Source organism: Lipotes vexillifer, unplaced genomic scaffold, assembly GCF_000442215.2.
Source record: "Lipotes vexillifer unplaced genomic scaffold, Lipotes_vexillifer_v1.1 scaffold1002, whole genome shotgun sequence".
Lineage (NCBI taxonomy): Eukaryota > Metazoa > Chordata > Mammalia > Artiodactyla > Lipotidae > Lipotes > Lipotes vexillifer.
In genome coordinates this window covers 394,165-414,747 of record NW_006796766.1, presented here as the reverse complement: position 1 = coordinate 414,747, position 20,583 = coordinate 394,165, and the positions used below count along the sequence as shown (strand labels likewise).

The 20,583-nt window shown below is 47.2% G+C and overlaps 1 protein-coding gene across 3 annotated transcripts in view; it reads right to left on the bottom strand.

The window, feature by feature from the left end:
* Positions 1–20,263, bottom strand: part of ATXN7L1 (ataxin 7 like 1) — a 245,187-nt gene extending 224,924 nt beyond the window's left edge. The window contains exons 1-3 of one of the 3 annotated variants that reach the window (XM_007468976.1): positions 20,118–20,263; positions 19,089–19,296; positions 18,511–18,579 (exon numbers count right to left, since the gene is read on the bottom strand). In XM_007468976.1, the coding sequence (XP_007469038.1) occupies positions 18,511–18,579; positions 19,089–19,269 (250 nt within the window). In that variant the 5' untranslated portion in view covers positions 19,270–19,296; positions 20,118–20,263. Of the gene's footprint in view, positions 1–18,510; positions 18,580–19,088; positions 19,297–20,117 lie in introns of those variants that run through there. The other 2 variants (XM_007468978.1, XM_007468977.1) reach the window with 2 other exon arrangements.
* Between the last annotated feature and the right edge of the window lie 320 nt (positions 20,264–20,583).

Here is a 20,583-nt window from a genome sequence, read left to right as displayed (position 1 = left end):
CCCCCCCCCCCCCGCCCCGGGATGAAAGGTGCCACGTGAATGTAAACATCCCCTTCTCCCTGCCCTTCCCTCCACCCACAGGCAGCTGGTTTCCCCAGGAAGGCTGGGCAGCCAGGCCCGTTCTGGGTCAGCATCAACTACCATCCTGTTATAAATCCTTCCCCACAAAGCACTGGAGACTGGTCCTCTCGCTGTGCCAAGAAGTCTTTTCTAACCATCTGTAATCCATTCAAAGGCACCCGGCAGGAAGTGGTAGCAAGGAAAACCCCTGCACAAGGCAACGGCTGGGACCACCTCGCCTCTCACTCTCGGCCAGCAACAGGAAGTCCTCCTTTCTCGGGACACAGAACATCTGTGGGAGCTCAGAAAGCTGCTGGGCGTCTGTCAGGGCCTAAATGGGCTTGAGACAGATGCATGCAAAATTTGGTCAGAAACGCAGGCTGTATTGAGTTTTTAAATTAGCTCTGAAGAAAACTCATTTGAAAAACCAAAACAAACCCCAGACCCTAAGAAGGGGAAAAAAAATATATGAAAACTAACCTCAAAAATGCTTTCTTCTGATTTCTGTGGACAATTAGACCACAATTTCAAGCAGCTCCAGTCCCTCTCATTGTGGCTCCCCCTCCAATCTGGTGCTGTCAGCTGCTTCTTCCTAATAGTGAGAGCTTCATTTTTTGGCACTACAAGCTGAACCCCTCAAAGCATTTCACTGGTGAACTGGGACTGGCCTATACAGGCTCACAAGAGCAGATTATTAAATTTTCAGGAATCTGGTGAGCCAATTAGGAAATGATTAAAAATTATATAAGCTCAAATTAAATGTATTATATTTAAAAAATAGAATAAATACTCAAAAGTTACCACTTCTATTCACCTTGCTACATTTTACTATTATCTATGCTTTGAGCAGGGGTTGAGAACTTTCTCTAGAAAGGGCCAGGCAGTAAATATTTTAGGTTCTGAGGGTCTCTGCTCAGCCATTCCACTCTACCATGGTGGTGAGTGCAAAAGTAACCAGAGACAATACATACATTACTCAACATGGCTGTGTTCCAATAAAACGTTATTTTCAGAGCCAGGTGACAAGGATTTCACTGATGGGCCATAGCCTGCCAACTGCTGCTCTTGAAGTTCTTTACATCTGCTCTATCTGCACGGAGGAGGAAATCCTACGTTAAGTGTTCTAATGCACATCTCTTCCCAACTCTGAGTTCAGTGATAGCATACTGATGGCTTGAAATGTAGTGACAGGAGAGCTTACACCACAGAAATCATCAAATGCTACAAATCAGGGCTTGATTTATTATTCGATTACCTAGTTTTAAGAAGGTGACGGAGAAAACGTTGGTAATGCAAATTTAAAAGTATATCATGTCAATAGAGAATACACTGGTGGTTGCCATGGGGGAGGGGCTGGGAGAGGGATGGACTGGGAGTTTGGGATTAGCAGATGCAAACTGGTATATATGGAACGGGTAAACAACAAGGTCCTACTATATAGCACAGGGAACTATAGTCACTATCCTGTGATAAACCATAATGAAAAACAATATGAAAACAAATGCGTATATATGTATAACTGAGTCACTTTGCTGTACAGCAGTAATTAACACAACATTGTAAATCAACTATACTCCAATTTAAAAAAAAAGAAGAAAAGTATATCATGTTGATAGCTGTATTTGAAGAAACACAAAAGTGAGGCCATATTCTCTTGGTAGCACTTGAGAACTATTATCCAATTCAGCAAGGAAGTCACTCTTGTCACCAACAATCAAGCAAAGTTCCCACATACATCTTTGTTCTTTCACTTTCATCTTCCCCAAGGACTTAAATGAAAATATCAACCAGCACTTATGTCAGATGGACACTTGTTTGTCAATTTCGACCTTAGCTCAGCCGGAGGCATAAGAATTTGGCAAAAATCAACAAAAGATTTCTGCAAGAATCAACTGATGATATGAAATTTACCATAAAGAGCATTAAATATTGAATGATTTATAAATTGTATGCTAAACAGCCTTTTATCAGTAAATGTATAATAAACCTATACAGGTACATGTGCAAATTTGTTTAGAGAGCGGGTTGTTAAGCATTTACTAGCACAACATTGGTTGTGATAGAAAAGAACTTCCAGATTAACTTCCAGAGCATTAAGACCTAAAAATGTGTGTGTGTGTGTGTGAAAGACAGAGAGACACTGACCCTCCTCCCAGTACAATGAACAGAGACAGCAACAAACATTACCAGACAAAAAAGGCGCCTGTTTCCTCAAAACACCATAAAAAACTAAATTGTGTTGTGGGTACTGAGTGGGTGTGCCACTGGAATATATTACAAACTGTTTCTCTTCAGTACTCATGGCACATCCAGGACTCACCCTAACTCCTTTTTCCAAAAGCGACTGTCTGGGGGAACTCACAGCCCTCATTAGGCCTAGTTCAAGTCCTAGCCATCCATGATGAAGCAGTCATTCATTCATTCATTCATTCACTCATTCCACAAACAATAACTTGGCTCCAATTATACACCCTTCGCTGTGCTCCAGATAGACCCACAAAGCAAAGAGCCCCTTCCCCCAGGTCAAAGGTCATGCAGGCAGCAGACTGAAACCTCTTCCTTCCCTGGGCCCCACTCATTCAAGCCACATTCACAACGTGAATGAAATTCACATTTCAGTCCGGAGTTCCTGGAAGGCAGGGTCGGGGCTATGGCACCCGTGCATCCTGCACACTGCCCCACCCAGTGCCTGGGCGGTTGGTCACTTTCTAGTGAATGGGTGATGCAGGAAGCACTGCTCTAGCTTCAGAAGCTAAGGAGCACCACTCATCCTGGTTTGCCATTAACTTCAGCAGTTCACCGGACCCAGGCTAAATGCTGGGCTCCTGCTGGAAGATGGGAGAGAGGTTATTTTAAGTGTAATTATCTTCTTCCTTCCCCAAATTAAAGGAGAGGGTCACTTGAGCCTGTGGGAAAACGTTTTTTTTTTTTTTTCTTGCGTTATGCGGGCCTCTCACTGTTGTGGCCTCTCCCATTTGCGGAGCACAGGCTCCGGACGCGCAGGCTCAGTGGCCATGGCTCACGGGCCCAGCCGCTCCGCGGCATGTGGGATCCTCCCGAAACGGGGCACGAACCCGCGTCTCCTGCATCGGCAGGCGGACTCTCAAGCACTGCGCCACCAGGGAAGCCCTCTCAATGTTTTTAAACTCACACTCTACCAACCAAGATGTGGTCATACTTTACTTCTGAGCTTTGCATACAAAGCTCACTCTAGCTATCTAGAATTTCCCATTGATTATGGGTTTTCACACTATTCATGCATCTTATTGAAATATGCCCAGTCCTTGCCCTCGCCCTCCCTAGCTCAAACCATGGGTGTTCAACTCTTTACTCTGAAAATTGGTAATTAGAGGGGGAAATGCAACTCTGCCTTTTTAGGAGGAACTTAATAGTTCATCCCTGTTGATGAGAAAGAGGTCTTTGTAGATGAATGCCAGCCAGTAAGTGTAGATCAGAATGACAGAACTTGTTTTTTTGTTTTTTGGCTGCACCACGTGGCTTGCGGGGTCTTAGTTCCCCGACCAGGGATTGAACCTGCGCCCTCGGCAGTGAAAGCAAGGAGTCCTAACTGTTGGACTGCCAGGAAATTCCCAGAATGGCAGAATTTGAAAATGACCATTCCACGACCCCCAAAGAAATAACTGATCCAGCAAGGATCATCAATGGAGGCTAAGATGATTCCAAGAAATTTCTTTTTGGGGAACAGGGTTCTCTCTCGGTGCCAGAGCATAACCCACAGAATGGCATGCTAATTGCAGAAGGAAAACATATCTTTGCAGTGGAGAGGTGGTCACCACCTTTCCAAGTGATCAATACCTAATAATGGGACCCCGGACATCATGTGCCCCTGATGAGATGTTTAACGAAGCCCTCAGAATCACCTGGACGTATTCTTTCCAAAATGTCGAGCCTGAATCTGAGACTTCAGCTCTTAACTTCCAGTATGGAGGGAAAACAGGGCATAGAGAAAGAAGGTAAATGACACCACGAGGAAGTGATCAGACAGATCAGAATGGGAAGCAATTTAAACAGCAATGTTTTATATATGTATATACAGAAATATATACATATGCATATATTGTATATATCTATACATATATACACACACATCCACGGGGGCACTCTTCTAGATTTAAAGTGACTAAACAGACATAAAAACCAACTGTAATGCATGAACCTTGATGGGATCCTGGATACATATTTAAGAAACATCTACGGAAAAAAGCAGCTATAAACTTTTTGAAGGGGGCGGGGACAGACAATGGGGGAAATTTGAATACAAACTGAATAGTAGGTGCTATTAGGGGCTTACCACTAGTTTTCTAAGTGTGATACTGGTATTATGATTATGTTGGAGGATGCTTTTATTTTTAGGAGATGCATGCTGAAGTATTTAGAGGTGAAGTGTCATGCTGTGACTTACTTCCAAATGGTTCAGCAAAAGCACACATACATACTTATATAAGGTGAGGCTCTGAGAACTTAAGTGAGTAGCTCAAGGTTACACAATCAAGATGTGTCAAAATGATAAATATTTAGAGGTGAAGTGGCATGATGTCTACAACTGATCTTCAAAGGGTACAGAAATATGTATCTTTATAAGAAATCAGATAAAATGTGAACTGATTTTTAACTCTAAGGGGTGCGTATATGAATGACCGTGGTACTATTATCTCAACTTTTTTTATACATGGGAAAATTTTTAATTTTAACATTAAGATGGTGGGGCAAAAAAGAAACAAGGCTGCAGGGGGTTGGGTTTATCAGCAAATCCGAACGGAGAAACTTCAGGCTGCTCAAAGGTGTCTGTGACGCTGGGCCCAAACTACAGTGCTTTTGCACTGCATTTTCACCACTGACGTAGGAACTCACGGAGGATCCTGGGGCTGCAACACCCTGTGCTGAACTGGGCCTTTTTGCATCGTGGCTCCAAATAGTCACCTGAACAGAAACTTCAGGAGGCCTGCCAGTTCTTAGAATCTCAACAACTTCAAAAACTCAGGTGCTAAATCAAAGAAACTCACAGGTCATCTCCAGACTGCTTTTAAAAACGAAAATATAAATGTACAGTTGTTTAGAGGATACAGAGTTTCAGTTTTACGAGATGAAAAGAGTTCTGGAGATTAGGTGCACGACGATGTGAAAGTACTTAACACTCCTGAACTGTAGCCTTAAAAAGGGTTAAGACGGTAAATTTTATGTTATTTGTATTTTACCACATTAAAAAGAAAAAAAAGAAATAAAAATACAGGTCTCGCAAGACACGTACCTGAAAACCAAACTGGATGTCTAGCTGAATTGTAACACTCTTATTAGTTGAAAATAACTCAGGAAAGAAAAAGGGATGATGTGGTCCCTCCTCCCTTCCCCCCAAATCCACAAGATTATAATGCAGTTGTGAAAATAATACATCAGGTGAGCAATGGAATGGCCAGGAAGTGTACGATGTAGGGGCTAAAGTGCATGATGGGTACGGCCAGCAGCACGGGGTCCACAGGAGGCACGGGCTGCGCAGCCTGAGAAGCTGGGGAAGCTCCCTCAGAGTGTTTGGGGCTTGGGCCCCGCAGAACGAGAGGAAGGCAAAGACCAAAGACGGGCACACGGGGCTCATAAGGGGCAAACCGCCTGTCAGGATTTGAAGGGACTGAGGCACAGGGGACCTGGAACACTGCGTTAACTGTGGTCAATGGGGAAGTGATGATGGGTTTTCATTCCAGGAACAACCTGATAAAACGTGACTTTTCGGGAGATTAATTTTGAATTGGTATGCTGGGAAGACGGAGACAGGGAGGCCAATTAAGCAGCTATTATAAAAACCTAGGTTGGCTATGAGGCGGGCTAGCCTGGGATGGGGGCTCAGGGCCAGGAGGGATGGGAGAGAGGCAGGGGACTGCTCTTACGCGGAGCGGGGAGGGGAGGACAGAGGGAGGGAGGGTCTTTCTCGAGCTACTGGCTAAGGGAAGATACAAAGAAGGCTCTGCACTTGCACTGGGTCTGGGGGGGACTGGGGGTGCAGTAAGGATGCCTGTGAGGGGCTGTCCAATGCAGTATGCCAGAGGCGTGAGCAAGGAGAAGGGTGGGTTGCCACAGAGCAAACCCTGGAGGGAAGGGGGGAGCTGGGAGGGGCTGGCAGGAGAGGCCTAAAAGTGGGCATCACCGGGCTTCCCTGGTGGCGCAGAGGTTGAGAATCTGCCTGCTAATGCAGGGGACACGGGTTCGAGCTCTGGTCCGGGAAGATCCCACATGCCGCGGAGCAACTGGGCCCGTGAGCCACAACTACTGAGCCAGCACGTCTGAAGCCTGTGCTCCGCAACAAGAGGCCGCGATAGTGAGAGGCCCGCGCACCGCGATGAAGAATGGCCCCCGCTTGCCACAACTAGAGAAAGCCCTCGCACAGAAACGAAGACCCAACCCAGAAAAAATAAATTAATTAATTAAAAAGTGGGCATCGGGCTTCCCTGGTGGCACAGTGGTTGAGAGTCCGCCTGCCGATGCAGGGGACGCGGGTTCGTGCCCCGGTCCGGGAAGATCCCACATGCCGCGGAGCGGCTGGGCTCATGAGCCATGGCCGCTGAGCCTGCGCGTCCGGAGCCTGTGCTCCGCAACGGGAGAGGCCACAACAGTGAGAGGCCCGCATACCGCAAAAAAAAAAAAAAAAGTGGGCATCACCAAAACTTTGGAAAAGAAAATAAGGTGTTCAAAAAGCTCAAGGGCAGTCTACTATCTAATGAAATCCCCAATAATTTCGTTTGGAAAGTAAACAGCCCCCTAATCGGTCCAAGGCTGGATTATTCTATATTGGGTTTGCACAAAACAGAGCCATCTCTCTTTTCAAAGGTCTTCTGCCATTACGTGTTTGGTCTGAGCCTCTGAAAGTGGCAGGACTCATTTGAGTCCATTTGCCCTGCTTCTGCAAAAGACGGTGAGGAAGGACACAACGGTCAAGGTCAAGGGTGTAGTGCCAAGGAACAGAAGCCTGGAGTCTGGGGACGAGGCTCACGGGCTGTCATTGGTGGGTGGGCCGAATGGAACCAGCCTCACCCAAACGTGACCGGTTTCACTTTCTCAGTGCTCCCCTTTCTTCCTGACAGTCTGCGGCAGACTCCGTCATGTGGGAAAGGTGTTCCAGCTCACAAGCTCTGGGCCTCTTCAGGAGGATCAAAACACCGGCCAGCAGACCAAGGGACTAGGGCCCATCAAAGGTCACCTGAAACCCCACGCTGATGAGGGAACTGCGTAGGAGGGACAGCGCTGAAGAGGAAACACATGTCGAGGGATCCACTGGTCTCTAAAATCACTGAGACAGAGAGAGAGAGAGAGAGAGAGAGAGAGAGATCTTCATCCAGTTCCTTGAGGACCAGCCAGGTCCCCACGTACAAAATGCTAAGTACCCTAGTTAATGGGGAGTAGGCGAAATCCAGAGTCACGGACCTGAACGTCACCACGTCGCCCTATCCCCATGTGGGAGATGCATTCTGTGCCTCTCTCAGCCAGTCCAGTCACAGACTCTTCCTTGTCACTGCCCCTCAGAGCCAGTCACAGCTAGGGTATCTCTGTGGCTGAAGAAGGCAAAGGTCTTTCACACCCACTTAGCAGGCGCATCGCCCATCAATAGGTCACCTCTAACTGGAGGGTATTGAAAAGGAATCTCCGTTCCATCATCCAAAGGAGCACACCCTTCATGAAATCACTAACAATCCCACTGCCAAGAGGGAAACTAAAAAGCGGCCTAGAAGATGTTCAGAAGGGGGAAAAAAAAGAGAGATCATCACTGTAGATAGATGCCCCCGGAGTTGCTTGGCAACCATCTCTGCTAACACCTTCTCCCAAAAAGGAACAGTTTAAGTCAGCTCCTGAGAGTTCCCTGAGGCCAGGGCTCTGACCACAGAGGTCCCAGAGCTGGGGCCTTGGGATGAGAAAGCATTTCACTGAGGGGGAGACCTGGGGCCCGATCAGCAGGCCACAGGCTTACACACATGAGGGGGAAGAACACTATAACCATTTTGCTTAAAGAACATGCTCTTTGAGGCAGGGCTAGGGTGAGGTGAGTGAGGTGCTCGGGTGCAGCATTTAAGGAGGCCCTCGCTCTGCATTTGCAGGAGCCTGTGTGTGCGTCTTTAAATGTGTGTTCTGGGGGCCCCGCCGGCCTCCCCTTAGTCCTAGCCCTGCTCCTAGGGCAACATTATGACTCAGTGCTTAAGAGTACTGCCTCTGGAATCAGCCTGCGTCTGGGTTCAAATCCCAGCTCTTCTCCCTCCCTGCTGTATCACCTTGGGTAAATCACTTAACCTCGCTGAGAGCTTCAGTTTCCTAATCGCTAAAATGAGGTTGATACAGGAATTGCCTTGTAGAGTGTCATGAGGGTTAAATGAGAAAAATGCACATTTAGCTCTATGTCTGGCACTTACTCGATGCCCAGTAAACGGCAGCTAGGATTGTTATTTTTAAAAACACATAATAATAATAAAAATAAGAAGAAGAAGAAGACATTTTTAAAAACATATAAGCAGCTCCCCAGAACCCCTTAAACTGGACCTACGGAATCCAAGTGTCTGGGAGTGGTCCTGGCGCCTCAGCCTTTAAAGAGCTTCACAAAGGATTCCCAAGGTGGGCAGGGTCGAGAGCCACTTCCTGTAACCAAAGTTCAGTAAACATCAGAGCCACCTAGGGAGCGTGTTAAAATGCACATTCTTGTGTTCCACTCTGAGTGCTTGAGATTCAGTGTCACTGCAGCCTGGGATGCTAAGTACCTAGGTGATTTCAACACAGGGTCCCCCAAATGACCACACTTTGGAAAAAACTGAAACTGACTTGCCCTTGAAAACTCACAGCACAGGGACATGGGTCCAACTCTTCTTGTTTTTATTCCTGGCATCCTTAAAGCATGAGGGACAAAATATTGACCAAAGATGCCTAGTGAGCCAAGGCACACTCCTGGAGCAGTAAGGATGCCGTCTGTCCCCTGGAAGTGGCAGCTCGGCTAAGGCAAGGAAGAGGACCCACGTGCATGGTAAAAGTGACAGTCATCATAAGAGAAGTTTACATTATTGAGTACCTACTGTATGCCACATAGTATCTCATGTGTTTTCACATCAACCCTGAGAGCTGCTATTATTCCTATTCTGAAAATGAGGAAATTGAGGCTCAGAAAAGTTATCCCATTACACAGCTACGAAGTGGCTGAGTCCAGATTTAAATAATGCTCCATGAAGCTTCTAAGCCTGCAATGCCAATGCACTTTTGTGATAAAATATACATAACATAAAAATTTACCGTTTTAGCCATTTTTACATGTTCAGTTCACTGTCACCGCCATCTATCTCCAGAACTTTTTCATCTTTCCCAGCTGGAACTCTGTACCCATTAGACACAAATTCTCCACTTCTCCCCTCCCTCAGTCCCCGGCAACCCCCATTCTACTCTCTGTCTCAATGAATATAACTCCTCTAGGAACCTCATATAAGTGAAATCATATCGTATTTGCCTTTTTGTGGCCACTATGCTCTGAAAAAGAGCTAGACACCACCTTGGTCTGATACAACCAAACTAGGAATGTGTCTCAACCATCTTCCATACCCTGGTTAGTGTCATCAGTTTGGATGTCCTGTCTCCCCACCCCCAACCCAGGACTCCATGACCTATTGGTGTATTGCGGCAGGGTCACAGAGCTCCCCTGCTCCCACAATCCCCCGGCAAAAGGGGTCCTTGAACTGTTAATGTTCAGAGAACCGCAACTGGCATCACAGAACAGGTACACTGATAACTGCTTCTATGTTCAAGGAGCCTGTCACTGAGTCACTTTTATCTTCCTGATGTTACTCTGTCCTGCCCTAGAGAGTATTTACTTGGTTTCCTTTTTTCTTTAAGCACCTGATCCCTGAAACTGGCAAGCAGAATTGTGTTATGAAACCACAGGTACAAAGATAAAGCATCCACATAAAAACAAAAGCTTTCCCCACAGGGGAATTCCAGCTTGACTTAGAGGCAACTGCGTAGCCAAGTCTAACGCTGGCATGGTAAGGGTCCTCGGCCTCAGCTCACTTGCAGGAAGTGCTTTCCTAGGCTCTCACCATTAGTTCAAGTGCCTCAGGGTCCAAATCCAAGTCCATTTGGCTGATGTGGCCAATCTGAGCTCTGCCACAGGAGACAGTAAGAGAGAGCCAGCCAACCAGCATTAGCTGGGAGCCCAACCTCGGCAGAACATCGCACCAAGAATTTTAGGAGAGAGACACACACGGAAGTCAGTCCTTGACATTCAGTTTCTACAGTTCGGAAAAAGGTCAACCCACCGGCCAACCCTCTCCCTCTCCATCAGAGCTACCTTTGATTGCTGCGGTCATGATTGGACTCCCAGTGGTCAAGCCCTGGAGATTCCCCCATGGTCCCTGCGAGGCAAGACTGGCGTCAGGGCTCCCAAGAAGTGACCCACGCACTGCGGGGGGTGGGTGTGGATGTCCCTGCGGTCCTCTGCAAGGAGAGGGGCAGCCTCTCCTCAAGGGTGCTGCTGGCCTGGGGCAGGGGCACGCAGTCATGTGTAGCTGCTCCTCTGACTCTTCTAAAGCCACCTGTCTTGCTCTCTGTGGCGCAGGGGTGTGCTTCAGCCTCACCCCTGTGTTCTAGGATTTTCTCCAGTGGTGTCTTGTCCATGAATAGTTGGTAGTTGTTCTTGTGAGGAGGGGCAAAGTCGGGAATGACCTATGTCACCATCTTGGTGATGTCACTTCTATTGCAGTCACTAAATGACCCTAGTTTCCAGACATGAACACTGGGCCACCTCAGAGGATGGGGTCCTTGGATAAAAGGGATTTGATTAGGACAGGGTCTCCCTGTGTCTGCTGCTACCACTTTATGTCTACTTCCAAAGGATGTCATGAATGAAACAAAGCGTCATGAATGAAAGCTTAGCCCAAAGGATATAAACACAATGTACACAGAAAACCAGGCAAAACCCAAATCTGCCTAACTTCCCTAAATCACTTCTGAAGCGGAGGCAGCAGGCCTCTGTGAGCCACTGGCTAGAGTGAACATGGCCTTCCAGGCCTAAATAATGCCACAGACCACTTGGCACACAGGCCAGAGCCCTCAGGAATCCGATCCTCCTCTGCCCTTCCTATTTTCTAATCCTTAATGTGGAAATCCTGAAACCAGCCGCTTTGCTCTCCAGCATGTGGATCCCCATTTCAGACAAATCCCACGGGTAATCAACCGCCAGTTGTATTTCCAGCCTGACTTTAAATATAAACTGAAATCCTTAATGCTTCGCCGTGACGCTTCTGACATCAGGGACCCCCGTACAATAAATGCCATCATTATCCGAATCGGCGCCCTGGGGTCTCCTCCACCCGCAGTGAGGGAGGGCTGGGCCACCCGGAATTAGAACCTGAATCTCAGTGCTGTCACCATTTACTACAGAATGGACACAAAGGTTTGGAGGGGTCGTCTCGGAAACCGAGAACTCCGTGAGGGATGGGGTCTTCCCTCTTTACATGCTCCCAAAGGTAGCACCGTGCAGGGGACAGTCACTGCTCCACGCTTGCTTGCTAAGCATTCAGTAAGGCTGCCTCACCGGGAACTTAGGCCTAAGAAACAGAAAGATGGTAGCAGAATATTGTTGAGTCTATTTTTCTCGTGTTCTTAGCCTTTCTAGCCTCACCTTACACCACTGATTCTCTATCAGGGTGATTTGGTGCTCCGCCACCCCATTCCCAGGACCTTGGGCAATGTCTGGAGACATTTTTGGTTTTTTCAATTCAAGGGAGGGGTAGGTGCCACTGGAATCTAGTGACAGAGGCTAGGGATGCTGCTACAAAGAAGCAGTGTTGCTGCTGAGAAACTTTAGACCACTCTCTGCTCTGCTATCATCACACCAGCAACAGACTTTTTAGTTTCTAGAACATTCTACATTCTCTCACTTTGGGCCTGCACACATGTTGTTTCCTTTAACTCCGTCCCACCCAGCCCCGCATATGGATAACTTCCATTCGTTCTCCAGGTTTCGGCATAAATAAGATTTCCTCAGGGAGGCGTTCACTGAACCCCTAACCTAAATTAGGCCCCCTGTCATGCTTTCCAACAGTACCCCAATTTTCCCTTTCAGGACACTCACCACGGTCGCCACGACTTTTTACGTCTGCCTTGGCTGCTAGGATGGGAGCGCCACAATGCAAGGGCTGCGCTTTTTCACTGCTGTCCCCCCAGGCCTAGCCCAGTGCTGTCCCACTGTCAGTCTCAAATGCACGATGGAGGCCAAGAAAGCAGGAGGGGGTATTAAAAACTAAGCAAGACACCCAGAGGCTTAAACCATCCTCCCATTAAGCAGGCACCAAAAAGACAATACAGTAGCTCCTCATGAACTGATGTGGACCACTCCCTAAGATAAATGGAAAGGGCAAGACACTAGGCAATACTTATAGGATGCTATCAGCCATGTGGGGAAAGCAGGCAGGAAAAACTACCTATGTGTCTAGTTGAATGCACATAGACTATCTTGGGAAAGATACACAAGCAACTGGGGACAAGGGTAAAAGGGAGACTTTCTTTTCACTGCATACCCTTCTCAACTTTGTACCACGTGAACATTATTTTTTAAAAAATAAGAAGCATTTAAATGAGATAGAAAGAGAGAGGGAAATAGTCTACATTTTCCAGAGATAAAAGCATCATTCTTGTAGACTGACACATGACGAGAACCCAGCACAGGGTAACCGTACCTTCTGGAAGGAGCCAGAGCCACATTTTCTCCACATGAGAACCCAGGCGCATGGAAATATTTGTATATTTAAAGAGACAGTCATTTTAAAGGCTCTGTATTTTCAAAACTAGATGGTGCTGGAAATCCCCTCCCTCGGCTTTGCCGCCGTGGTTCTGGCACTCCCCCCTGCCTCCATCGGCGGGATGCAGCTGTGGAGCTGATTCATTCTCCAAGCCCTTCTCCTCCTTTTCATCTTTCCTCCCTACCACCTTGAGGCCACTCTGTCTCTCATGTCCTTTCATCCCAAGCACTGGGCAAAAGAAGAGAGATGATAATGAAGCGCCAAAGTGAGCAAACGTTGCTGCTCGTTAGCAAAAGGGGAGGAAGGTAGGCTTAATGGAGAAAGCAGTTGAAATCAATGGCGGAGATGAGGTTTATCGATATAATCTGTGGACTTGGTGTCTTCCTATCGCCTATTAGCATAGATAATGGAGTTGTCTGTATGATGATAAAGGGGAACTGTCCGCAGTTTACTAGAAATCACCACCACTTGTCGCTGGCTTCCCTGGTTTGGATTCTAAAAACCCTGCATTCTTACCAGGTCAGTTGCCATCTTTTCTCCGACTTGCTCCCGTCCAGCCATAAACGCAAGACTCCTAGACTTGAGTTGAACACATTCCCATGTTCCGTGCTTCCTCCTGTAGACCAGCCTGACTCCACCAGCATCTCAGGAGAACAGCAAACTCTCACAGTCACAGCAAGATCTTACTGGTCCCTGAACAGTTTTCAAACTGGAAGCATTCCACAAGTTTACCTACATCAAATCGAAACACCTGGGAACACTCACACACACACACACACACACACACACACACACGCACACGCACACGCACACGCACACACACACACACACACACACACACGCGCGCGCCCGAAGTAATGAGGGTAGGCTTCCAAAAGACCCAAACAGTGATCCATTAGGACTTTCTATCTTCACTGATCAGATTAAACAACTTATCGATTATTTAAAAAATTATTTTTTACACCTCCTGTTCCCCAGACAGAACTTTGTAAATCTTTCTCAGCCATAAGCCCCAAAATGCCAAAGTATTTTTCTCTAGCTCTTGATAAAAGTTATCAACGACTACATATCAGCTGTACTCCATTAAAAGCATGGATAGCACAGAAATCAGTTTTTAAAAAATCCTTAGCTTTATAAAAGTATAACATGGTTTACTCTAAAAATGAAATTTCTGATTGAGTATATCTTTTCTGTTCATCACTGATTAGTTAAAAATCCTAGTTGGTTATAATAATAAAATTTTCTAGAACTAGCTTCATTAATACATGATGATGATAATCCAAATAACGTCTAAAAAATAATAAAGGCACATATTCATTAAGCGCTTATTTTGTGCTAAGCCCTTTGTATTACCTCAGTAAATCCTTACAACAACCCTGTTATTATCTCCTAACCTGTACAGTCCAGGACACTTACGAGCTATAGGCACCTGGTCCTTATTTATGAAATGACGTTCTTAAAAAAAAAGTTCAGGTGAGGCAATTAGAAAAGGGAGACATCTTTCTAAATCACAGAGCTTTTCCCCAATTAGCTTGAAAAAAGTCTTCCAATAAATCTATGAAGCTGGAGTGAGAAAATTATTTTAGAAGGTTAGCTAGATGAATGGCCTTGGAATTTTCTATCATAATGGCAGCTCACATATTAGATTAGGCTGATCAGGTTTCTGGGACTCCTCCTCTTAGGAAATCTCAGTGCTTCATGGATCCAAGCTGACTGAGGTCAACCCCTCTCCACTACGGGGAACACATCACCCTGGGCTTTGGACTCAGACCCTCAGTTTTCTCAGAGTCCTAAAGGCCACATACCATTCACAAACTATTTGCAGCACAATATGCTTTTGTAGGAGATGCAGTGAGGTTTGCCACCAAGAGATTATAAAAGGAGAAAATAAACCCAGGATGTAGTAGTGTAAGGTATTTTTAATGTGAGGGCTTTTTTCTTTTTTTTTTTTTTTTAAGTTTCTTCAAAAAACAGCCTGTCTAGTATGACTGCATCTCAAATGTAGGTACATTCAACAGAGAAACTTAGGTTCAGAGGTCTCAAAGGGACCTCAGGAGACTTGTAATCCACTCCCTTACTTGACAAGAAAGAAAACAGGCCCAGACAAGGGAAGTGATATTCCCAAGGTCATATACAGGATGAGGAAGAGGGCTTAAAGTCCTCTCCCCTGCTCCCTTCACCGCTTCAGGCTGCCCTCAATATAACCCCACATGACCACACACAAGCACGGGATTAATAACCCCTTCTGAACCCAGGTGACGATCTGGCAAGGTTCAAAAGTATTTGCCAAATTCCTCTTGACCATAATTTTAGCTAACTTTGGACAAAATAATAACATGAATGTGAAGACTTTACTACAGAAATTTCAAAGCATTCAGTTAACATTTCATACTGATATACGTGGAGAATTGAAGTAGAAAAAGGTTCAAGAAACGCAGAAGGAATTATCTTACAGTAATCAGGTTGTTCAAAAGTCGGCAAGTCCTTCCTGTATCTTCTGAAGCTGTGGCCAGATGGAGGCAGAAGGTAAAATGATGATTTTTTCACTTTCCCAGCCTAATTTTTTTCCCTGAGCTTAGTCTATAAAAAATATCACATCACAATGTTCACAGCAGCATTATTCACGATAGTCAAAAGGTGGAAACAAGCCAAATGTCCAGCAACAGACAGTGGATAAACAAAACATGGCATGTACATACAATGGAATATTACTCAGTCATAAAAAGGAATGAAATTCCGATACCCGCTGCCACACGGATGAACAATGAAAACATGATGCTGAGTGAAAGAAGTTGGACACAAAGGGACACATATTGCAAATATATAGTATCTAGAATAGGCAACTTCATAGAGACAGAAAATAGAACAGAGGTTTCCAGGGCTCGGCCCTGGGGGAGGGGGACTGGGAAATTATTATACAATGGAGACAGGGTTTCTGGTTGAGATGATGAAAACGTTCAGGAAATGGATGGTGCTGAGGGTTGTACAACACTGTGAATGTACTTAGTATCACTGAATTGTAGACTTTAAAGTGGTTAAAATGGTAAATTTTATGTTATGTTTATTTTACCACAATAAAAAAAACCCCAAAATCTGGATCATAGACCTTCATTTCTTAATTGGAATTCCTAAACTTTATCTATTCATTGCTATTAAAGCACAAATCTCAAGACCTGCTTACTGTTGATGACATCCCGGTCGGTCTATGTATGCTCACACACGGAGAAACACAGTCACACCTAGGCCACGGTTTGTCCTGCAGAGATCCATCCACAACCATATTCATCCTGAGACCTGCCACACAATGACTCCAACAAGAAGGCCAACAGCAAGACTAAGGCAACCAGGGTTTCCGGGGACTTCGGCAACCAAACACCCTGACACCAAGTCTCAGCTCAACCTTTAAACTCCTCACCATGGGGAAGAGATATATAGTTCATATATGTATACGCTATCCATAAAGAAAACTGTGTGCACATGCCAGGAAGACCTCCAGGAATTGCTAACCCAGACCTGCTCCACCAGGCCCACGAACAAAGAGATTTCAGCCCATCCATGGCTATTTGGCGAACTCAGCAATTGCATGTTACACTGAACAGTGGGGGTCCTTAATGCAAATGCATATCATTAGGAGCTAAATCTTTGTACCTTTACAGGAAAAGGATATAATAAGCAGGATGTACCACTTGTGACTTCTGAGGAAAGCTTTACATTTTTTCTTTCCTTAAAAGAATCTATTTCTCATGAGGCAAAGAGAATCTGAGAATGAGAATTTTTTGAACCAGAAGCCCAGAGAAGGGTGCAGAATATGAGTTTTGTGTGCTATAGTTATAATCTATCATGCAGGTCTGAGAGGTGCCAATTCTGGGCCATACCACGACCTTTATTCAACTTTAAAGGCTTTTACAACTTCATCTCCTTTCATGGAAACCTGTTCATTGCCAGTGGTCCTCCCCACAAAGAAAGCCAGTGCTCTCTAAGAGTTATACTTGTATTTTATTTTTTATATTTGGATTATCTCTTTTTTTTTTTTTTTGCCGTACGCGGGCCTCTCAGTGTTGTGGCCTCTCCCGTTGCGGAGCACAGGCTCAGGATGCGCAGGCTCAGCGGCCATGGCTCACGGGCCCAGCCGCTCCGTGGCATGTGGGATCTTCCCGGACCGGGGCACGAACCCGCGTCCCCTGCATCGGCAGGCGGACTCTCAACCACTGCGCCACCACAGAAGCCCCCCGTAAGCTTTTAAAGATGTTAAGAGTTTGTGAAGAAAAACAATCTCCAGAGAAAGTATCCAGAGATACTTTCCAATGCCAACACACAAGGACATTGTGCACAAATAAGCTGCCGCTTGTAAGAAAGCCACTTGACATCATTCCCTTGTGCATCCTAAAGACACATGTCAAGATCACACTAAGATATTTAGAAGCAAACATCTTTAGAATAAGGTTTCGTTCCCAAAGTGCTTAATTAGCAGAAACATTATGCTAGAGCGCTGTCCTTGAATGTGCATGCATTTGAACCTCCATGTCATTTTTTCTGAAGCACAAATTCTCCTCTCACTGGATGGTCAGGAAGTGATTGGGCACAGAAAACCGACTGTCTGAGGTGTGATCCACAAAATGAGTTCCAACTTTCCAAGCAGGTTTCAGCTGCCTACCAGGGTGACACCGTGGTTTACGAGGGAGACCGTTCTTTTGTGTCTAATGGCCTTTTCTCCATTCATTTTGGATGAGCCAGACTCCTATGGCCTACTTATGGCTGAACTCTTTCAACACTTCCTGCCAACCTCTTCTGCCCCCCTGCACCTCCTCCCACCCCCAATTTCAGCCAACCACGTTTACAAGACACCAGTTAGTAAATCACAATTCAAATGAACCCATCCATTTGTTCAGCAGAAAGTGGCCTCTGGAGTTGCTCCATGTGAAGCCCACAGGTCAGAGTTACATATGGCAGGCTTGCAAACGCGAATAGGCTATGATTTATTTATGACGACCATGTGTGTTTGATGCCCAGCTCCAGTAGGCTGTGGCTTCACTCGCCTGCCTCCGCCTGGGATGACCTAGCTACTCACTGTGTCCCATTTCAGGTACTGTATTTCCATTCCACGCTGGGGAAGCAGAGATGGGTGACCAACTGGGGGCTGCACACACAGATGCCCCTAACGCTGCTCACCACATAACAATCTGTGACCAAACACAAAGTGTGCCAAACGTAACTTGCTGCAAAGGTTTGCCACGTACCATGGCTTTCAGGGGAGAGTGGAGAAGCAGCTGCTGGGATGATTGACCACATCGGGTTCATTAAATTGTTGTGTATTTACCCACGAGGAAGGCTGGGGTGCTTGTGAAGGGAGCCCCGCTCCTCATTTCAGCGATTTCCACCCCGCACCATTTGGCAATGATGCTCCAAAGGCGAACGGCAGATATGCACCAGAAGGTCCAAATGTGGACTCCAGCTGAAGTGCAGGAAACTTCTGCCGTCAACAACCTCCCCGCCTCTACCCCCCAGTTGTATTTATACTTTGAAAGAAGTTAACACGAAGCAGTAGTCACCTGGGCGTGCTCAATTTTTGACAAGCCTTAGTCACTCTGTACCCAGCAGAACAATTCACATTATAGTCGAAATCCTGTGAAGATTCTGCCACACATGCTAACACTAAGATGCCAGTAGCTCCACTTACCTTCTTTATTAAGCCTCATAACCTCCCTGCTTTTTCCACCCTCTTTTCCAGCCTCTTCTAAATCTACATCTGCAGATGAAAAAGAAAAGGAAAAAAGAAAATAAGGACAAAAAGAGAAAAAAAGGGGGGGGGAGCCAAAGTCAAGGGGGGGGAGGGAGAGTGTTTATTTGCAAACAGATCCATATAAATACTGGATATGAAAATCTTTCAAAAATTGACAATGCAACATTTTCTCCCAAGTCCGTATTTCCATCTACCTGGCCCAGATAGGTACCAAAAAAACTATGCAAGCAGCAACAGAGTAGCCTTCTGAACGGATACACCGTGGGGCTGTGAAAGCCCACCCCGCGGGCTGCCACGGGGAGCGGGCACAGACAGACAGACAGACAGCCCTGGCAGCAGGGCCTCTCTCTGTGCATTGATGATCTGTCTCTGTGTGTATTTATTTAGAGAGAGGGAGAAGCATGGAGGACACCGGGGGCCACTCTCTCTCCACACACACACTTTTTCCCAGTGGCTCTAGGTGAATGGAAAGGTTACAGGGTAATAAAAGGAGGAGGAGGCGGTGGGGTTCTTACTGTCGGAGCAGTGTAATTTGGCGGCGTCGATCCAGGAGGACCAGGGTTTGCCCAGAAACGCCTCCGGACTGGGCACTTTGCGATCCAGTGTCGCCATTGCTCTTCCTTCTTGTTGCTTTTTCCCTGTTCCTTCGGCAGCAGCAGCCGAGAGACACGGGATTCGAGAACGCTCCGACGTCATCTTCGGAACGTTCCGACATTGAGTGTTCTGAAAGGGGGAGGGAGGGAGGGAGGGAGGCAGAGGAGGAGGAGAGAGCGAGGAGGAGGAGCCGGCGTTCAGCGCCCGGCCCGGCTCGGCTCTCGGCGTCCGCCGCCGCCAGGGGCACCAGAGAGACGCCCCGAGGCCCGGGGCCCGCACGCCCGCCGCCGGGGGCGGGGCCGCGCGCCGGGACTCGAGGCTGCAGCGCCCGGCCCTGAGATGCTGCAGCGCCGTGGCCACCGCCGGCACCCGGGAGCCGGGGTCGCAGGGGCTGGGCGTGCGGGCAGGGGTCGGGGATGGCCTGAGAGAGGCGCGACTTGGGGCCGTGGGAAGGACGGTCTTCCCCGCAGAGTTGCGCTCGAGGACGGAAAGTTTTTGCACGCAGCCCCTCCAGCGCGTCCTTCCCTCGCCGGTGCCTGTCGCCCACGGTGAGGCGCCCCCGCGAGGATTCCCGCCGCTTAGTGGGGAGGGGCCGAGCAGCCCCCTTCCCCGACGACCACCCCAAGCCAGGGAGGGGACCCTGGTGACCTCTCCTCCCAGCCACCTCTCCCTCCACCGTGTCTTCTCTTTCACGGTGTACCTTGGGCCGTGGAGGATTCTGCGGATGCCTTTGGGAGCTGAGACCAGTGGGTAGATGGAAGTGGTTCTAAAAAGCAGGTGAGTTTGGGGCGAGAGGAGCTGCCTTCCCATCTCAGACGGCGGGGCGTTCAAAGCTCAAAACTCAGGGCCGGGGTCCCCCCAGATTCTCCGCGCGACGCGTGTCTCCGGCTCTCAGAGAACCACTGCGTAGACTTTGCTCCAGGATCACGATAGTGGGAGAGCGGACTCACCCACTGTCAGAGGATGCTGCTTAGCGGGCCAAGCCCCTGGAGCCGTTTCCAGCGCTCCCCACTGTGAGATGAGGATGGCCCGGATTAGCGCGTGCAACCGACGGCCGGGAATCTGATTCCTGGGAGAATTCACTTCAGGCTTAACTTCTTTGGCCAGCTAGAAAGGAAGCGTTAAATTTTCTCTGGATTTTGGTTAATTGAGATTTCCCCCCTCTCCCTAGGGGTTGGCAGCAAAGGCCTTAGAAGGTCTTCTGGTATCTCTCTCTTAAAAAAAAAAAAAAGTCATTTAATTTACTAGGAATTACCTAAAATATATGGACACTCCCCCACAATCGATATATTTACCTCATTTCCCCCAGCACCCTTTTAGTTCTTACAACCTCTGTTTCTGCCCCATGGCTGAAGAGCATGGATTTGAAGTTGCTTTGTACTGAGGTCTGCTGTGCGTGTCATCTTATGCTCCTGC